The sequence below is a fragment of the Prionailurus bengalensis genome, chromosome B3 (genome assembly GCF_016509475.1).
Source record: "Prionailurus bengalensis isolate Pbe53 chromosome B3, Fcat_Pben_1.1_paternal_pri, whole genome shotgun sequence".
In the NCBI taxonomy this organism is placed as follows: domain Eukaryota; kingdom Metazoa; phylum Chordata; class Mammalia; order Carnivora; family Felidae; genus Prionailurus; species Prionailurus bengalensis.
This window is the reverse complement of record NC_057355.1, coordinates 30,928,647-30,934,626: the sequence shown is the minus strand read 5'-3', so window position 1 is coordinate 30,934,626 and position 5,980 is coordinate 30,928,647. Positions and strand designations below refer to the sequence as shown.

The following is a 5,980-nucleotide window of genomic DNA, read 5'->3' as shown; positions in this document are numbered from 1 at the left end:
GAGGATGGGGGTAAGGAGGCAGCACTGCCTGTGGCCTGAGGCCAATCCCAGCCCTGCCTGGCCCACTCTGTCCAGAAATCAGAGGCTTGGCTGCATGTGAGGGACACAGGGAGGGTCTGCTGCCACTGGGTGAGGCCCTGCCCTCTGTTTTGAGCCGTTCAGTCCCACAAGGGCTTCTGGAGTGCCAACATGCCTGGCCCTGAGTCCTCATTGCGTCTGCTGGTTGGGATGAGCTCAGAGTGTGGTTTGGTTTCCATTAGATCAGAGGCTGTGAGCCAAAGAGAGCCCTGGGTTTGTGCCCTGGTTCCGTCTCTGCTACTGATATAATGGGAGACTTTGGGTAAGTCCTTGCCCCTTTTTTGGCCTCAGTTTCTTTATTTGCGTCCTGGGGCTGTGGCAGACACCCTCTCTAAAGCCAGCAGTCATCTTTTCCAGAGATGGGAGCCCCTCTTAGCTGGTTCAGATCAAATCCCCAGTCTGAGCAGCTATGGGCTGGTGGGTACAAACAGGCCCCGGGGCCCTAAAACCTGAATGTTAAGGGGGGAAGCTGTCACCAACATTTCCTCAGCCCCGGGGCTCATCTGTCAATCGTTTAGCATTTGGGTATCTTTGCTACCCCTCAGTGTTTCCTCTCAAACTACCCCTACTCTGGGGGGTACTCTCTACTAGGCACAGGAAGTGGCTTTTCAGGCCTCAGTGCCACCCCTCCGTCCTCCTTATCTGCTCCCCACTCACTGCCTGAAATGCCAGCAGCAGGTAAGCATTCCTTGAGCTAGATGTGGATCTCTAAAGACACTGCCCTGGGATAGGAGTCTGGGAAGCTAGCAGACAGTTACACCTTAGTGTGAAATAATTGCTTTGATCTTTTTCCAAGGAAAAACAGAAAAGAGGGCATATCCAGAATGGGCGGGGGGGGGGGGGGATAGAGGGAGGGGCAGGGGATAGAAGGCCACCCCAGGGATTGTCCGAGCTGCAGGAACCTATCCCCCAGGACCCACCCACACTTTCCATTCCTTTCCCCAACTTCAAGGCACCCAATCCATCAGGAGTGAAGAGCGGGCTCTGTCACTCCACCTCTCTCTTCTTCTAACCTGACCCAGGGTTCTGGGGACCATCAGACTATTTAGCCTGATTGGGAGTAGGGGGCAGTGGGGCCTAGTTTTCAGGGTTCTAAAGCTGAGCTGTCATGGCAACAGGGGGAAATAAACACTCTGGGTCTCACAGTCCAAGTTCTGCGATGATGTCATCCCAAGCTCCAGCCTGCTAGGTCCTGTGGCTGGCTGCACCCCAGACAGCCGCAGCTGCTCAAGCCAGAGGATCGACTTCCTTCCCAACCCCCACGCAGCCTCTGGAGAGGGGGAGAGAGTGGACACAGGGGTTTGGGCAGGGGCTTTTGGAACAGGTTCTACACAGGTCCAGCTCCTTGCCTACTACTTGGGTCTCTCAGTAGCTGCTGTTGCCCCCTCCTTGGCCTTAGCCATGAAGCTGGCCAAGGAGGCCAAGAACTCTGTGTTCTATGGGCAGCACCCAGAGGAGAAGGTTCAGGTGCCGTCACGGCAAGAGGTAAAGCAGACCCCTGTGATCATGGCAATGATCAAAGGTGAGAGAAGTCTCCTGCCCTGAGCCTGGGTTGATTTCTTTCTCTGCAGGGCTGCTGAAGGTGCCCCAGCCTTCCAGCCCTGCCTCCTGCCAAGTTCTAGAGGACTCTCCTCCAAGCCTACCAAAGACCTGCACCTTCAAGCTGAACCTCAGAGGCAGTATTACCTGCTGGGAATTTTCAGGGGGGTATGGATGGGAGGGACCATGGGGTATGAAATGCGGCCAATTTTGGAAAAAAGCTAGGGATTCAATGGAGCTTTTAGCCCACCTGTAGCTTTCCTCACTTCTCTCGAATCTTACTCTCAAATGAAAGCAGACAAACTAATTCTTATTACATTGTTAATGACTGATTGTTGCTCTATGTGGGAGGTGGTTTAGGATGAGGGAGACAGAGAGAGAGAGAGAGAGAGAGAGAGAGAAAGAATCTTAAGCACGTTTCACGCCCATCAAGGAGCCTGATGTGGGGCTTGATCTCACATCGTGAGATCATGACCTGAGCCAAAGTCAAGTTGGACACTTAACTGGCTGAGACACCCAGGTGCCTCCAAATGGATATTTATAAGCCCCAATTTTCTCATCTGTGAAGATGGAAAACACAATAGTATCTGTTTTACGGAGTTGTTGAGAGGCTTAGCTGAGATGATCCATATAAAATAGTTCGCAAGGTGTCTGGTGCAGAATACGTTCTCAACTAATTGTGACTATTATCTTTCATATTGTGCATTGCCTGTGTGAGATCAGTTGCATTTTATGTGGAAACACTGTCTTTCCCCATGGGGAAGCTCGACGGTGGGATTTGTGGCAGTGTGACATCAGTGGGAGGAAAGCCCCCAGTGTTCTCATGGCACCCTGCCTCTGACTGGGCGGGTGGGCCAAGCCTGAGGGCTGCCCCGTCCATCCTCACAGGTCCGGGCCCTGCCAAATACCTCCGGCCATCCTGCACGGGTTATGTAGACCATGACATCTCCATGTTCCAGGAGCCAGCCTACAGTCTGCACACACGGCACTCGGAGAAGCGTGAGTGCTCGCCGTGCCCGTCATCCCTACTCGTCGGGCTTAGGGTTATCATCCTTAGATGTTTGGGGCCGCAGTGAGAGGTAGGGAGCCATCATCTATAGCCACAGGACCCTGGGAACTCGGGCCTGCCCTGAAGAGGACCCCCAGGGGGCCTGCTGGGTCCAGAAGCAAGCCAGCAGGGAGATGCCCAGGTAACCCACCCCTCTAAAGGCAACGCTGTGGGCAGCTCCCAGCTGGACCTCCTGAGGGAGCTTTGAAGGCAGGGATTGTCACTGTCCAGATGGCAGAGTACAGCCTCCTCTCTGTCTGAGCTCTGGAGAGGGCACTTTAGCTGGGCAGGAATAGCTGGGGAGTGGGGGAAAATGGTACAGAGTGGTGGCTCCCAAGGCTTCCCCGGGGGGCTTAGAAATGCCTGGAAGGGCCGGAGCAGAGAGCCACAGAGGAGCTGGGGCTTGCTGGTTGAGGCCAACGAGAGGAAGGGTGGGTAGGGGTGTTGAGGTGTCTATCTGGGGGTCTGAGATCTAGAGGCCTGCTGGGTCCCTCCTTGGGATGACACATCCTCCTCAGCAGGGGAACCCCCTGTCCGGGGCTGGGCCTCTCAGTACTAACAATAGTCACTATGTCTATTATTACCCCTTGGCACCAATCCCCGATGGGGGCTGCCCAAGCTGCCATGCAGCTGTCATTTTATCTGTTTCTTTGAGCGACTTCTGGAGACTGTTAGGTCATGCATTAAAAGCCCCATTTTGTAGATGAGGAAATCAAGGGTTGGAAAACACCCAGGGAATCGGAAGGGAGCTCTCACTTCTGTTTGGGGGAGGGGGATCTCCTCTGGAGGCAGTCCAGGCTCACCATAGAGCAGCCTCTGGGGCTGACCCGGCCTCTCTGTGGCTGTCCTGCAGGGGTCACAGACATTTGCAGCCCTGGGCCTTGCTATTTCTTCGATCCCAAAATAACTCGGTTTGGAATGTCCAGCTGCACGCAGGTCCCTATGGGAGAGCGCATCTCTAACCTGTGTAAGATGGGACAGGGGAGGCATGTGGGAGTTGGGAGGTTTGAGGATGGGGGTTCACCCTCAGGACCTGAGCAGGGACAAGCAGTAATGACTCGCCTCTGCCAGGTGTGTCTTTGGATACTGGCATCTCCTGCAATGTTATATTAAGACACTGATGTTGCCATGTCTGTGTCACAGTACTTAGGTCTTGAGGCCAGTGTTATGCACATATGTCGCCAGGTGATGATCTGATAAAAATGTCATGGGACTCATGTTGCATCAGGGATATTGTCATGCTAATGAGCTCACAGGCCGTCGCGATTTCAGGATATTTTCTTGGTGCTGTCACAGGGAGGATGTCAGGATGCTGACATTCCAAGGGTGGCATTCTGATGACATTTGTGATTTTTATATTATGACAACAGTGTCAGTGCTGATGTCAGGATGGCCTAAGTCCCTCCCCCTGCCCATGGCCCTATGCAGGGGAGTTGATGGCCCTGCATGTTGATAAAGTGGTTATAGTGAAGTCACAGTAGGCTAACCAAGACCTCTTACCCATCAGCTGGGCACCAGGAGATGCGGCCTGGCTCCCGCCTTGAGACCCCTCCCTTCCATTCATCCACTTACAGGCCTGAGCCCCATCCCAGCCTCCTGCCATTACGACCTAGAGAAGACCCACCCACCTGGGGAACGTAGGGCTCCCCAGTATGCTTTCGGCTACCGGTGGCCGTACCGGGTGACAGACCCCAACCCAGCCCCCAACAAGTACCAGCTGCCACTCTTGCTGGGGCCCAATAACCCTGTCAGCCGAGCTGCTCCTTGCTATAGTTTGGCCTCTGAGCACAAGAACTGGTTCTACAAGGAGAATGTGGCTGGAGGCCCTGGGCCGGCCACACGCTCCCGGCCTGAGCCCTCTGTCTACCAGAATCGCAGCCCCAGCTATAGCATGGCCAAGCGATTTGCCTACCCGATGGACCACACACCTCGGCCTGGCCCTGGCTCCCACGATGTCCAGAAGGTCACGGTGCACAAACCCCGAACACCCGCTTTCACCATGGGCGTCAAGCACTCACCCCACCTGTGCCCGCTGGTCATCGACATTCACGACTAAGGCCCTTCCTGGTGCACTCACCCACCCCTCCCCACAGAAGTTATTTTTCTGTACCAAATTGAGCAATTTACTGAGATTTTGAGTAACAGAGTTGGTGCCCGCTGTGTCTAGCTCACAGAAGGCATTAAATAAATATTTTCACTTAGTTCGCTTTTTGTTTTGCAAACACTCACAGCTGCTTCCTTTGGGCCCTGCCCTGGGTGAGGGGCTGGGATACTGGGAGGCATCGTAGGGGTCCCTGTGTGGGAGAAGTTCTGTTCTGGCTCACCAGGGAGGCAGTCATGTGTTCTCCAAGAAACCCTGGGCAGCGACTCCGGAGAACCGTGTTCTAGTCCTAACTCTGCCACTAATGGCGGTGTGGCCTTGTGCAGCTCCTGTCCTCTGGGCCTCAGGTTGCCCTTTGGACAGTGAGGGGGGGAGCGTATGTCTGGAGGATGTCCAGGTTCCCTCCAGCTCCATAACTGTGTGACTCTGATCCCTGGCAGTGGTCGGTACCCAAGAGAGGAGCAGGGCAGAAGACGGAGGGGTCATCTGGCTGGGGATGGGGGTAGAAGGATTTTTCCTGGCGGGGGGGGACATAGGAGGACAAGCAGAGACAGTGTGTAGAAGAGAGGGTATTCTCGGGGGCGGTAAAGATGAGAGAAAAGACAGGCATGTGGGACCAAAATGTACAGGGCAGGAGCCTGGGGCAGGCTCAGAGGGCAGGAGCCTGGGCTGCAGGAGGCTGGCCAATAACAGAACCAGATCGTGGGCAATTGGAGGGCACTCTGGCTTTGTTCTCAGCAAGGTGGAGCTAGATAAGATGCGTCATTTGCAGAATTCTTTGGACAGCGAGAGAAGGTTGGACAGAACGGGCAGAGCCTGCAGGCTGCAGTCAGCCTAGGAGGAGCGAAGGGGCCAAGTGGACTTCTGGGAGAAGGGTCTGTATGCCGCATATGGTCTTGGGGGAGCCGCTAGTACGTCCCCACACTCAACAGCTTAGCCCTGCAGTGCCCGGCAGAGGAGGAGCCAGGAGGGGGCAGTGTTGCCCTACTCGTGAGTCGAGTCCTGCCCACCTGCCTGCCCCGCCCCATCCCTTCCAGCTTTGCAGCTTTGGGGCACATAGGTGCCAGCTCTCTGGCCTCTGTCTCCATCTCTGGGAAAGCTGGGGTCTCTGGGGCTGGCATTTGTCCTTCCTTAATTCTTCATATCCAGATCTCCCATCGGGAGTTGCCCTTGCCTCTGGGACCAGCCCCTCTCCCAGCATCCCTGGCCAGGAG

General features: G+C 55.2%; 1 protein-coding gene across 2 annotated transcripts; it reads left to right on the top strand.

Annotated features, from left to right (window-relative positions):
- Positions 1-977: 977 nt before the first annotated feature.
- Positions 978-4,866, top strand: ODF3L1 (outer dense fiber of sperm tails 3 like 1). 2 transcript variants are annotated; one of them, XM_043554952.1, is made up of 4 exons: positions 978-1,600; positions 2,506-2,616; positions 3,519-3,632; positions 4,240-4,866. In XM_043554952.1, exons 1-4 carry the CDS (start codon positions 1,480-1,482, stop codon positions 4,719-4,721), a joined length of 828 nt encoding a protein of 275 aa, XP_043410887.1. In that variant the 5' UTR covers positions 978-1,479; the 3' UTR covers positions 4,722-4,866. The 2 variants fall into 2 exon arrangements, with proteins under 2 accessions (XP_043410887.1, XP_043410886.1); XM_043554951.1 differs by lacking the exon at positions 978-1,600 and having other exon boundaries at positions 2,136-2,616.
- Positions 4,867-5,980: the final 1,114 nt, after the last annotated feature.

Coding starts and splice junctions, on each gene's coding strand:
- ODF3L1 (XM_043554951.1), top strand. CDS start 2,373: ATGGGGAAGCTCGACGGTGGGATTTGTGGCAGTGTGACATCAGTGGGA. Junction 2,617..3,518: donor CACACGGCACTCGGAGAAGC/GTGAGTGCTCGC, acceptor GCTGTCCTGCAG/GGGTCACAGACATTTGCAGC. Junction 3,633..4,239: donor AGAGCGCATCTCTAACCTGT/GTAAGATGGGAC, acceptor ATCCACTTACAG/GCCTGAGCCCCATCCCAGCC.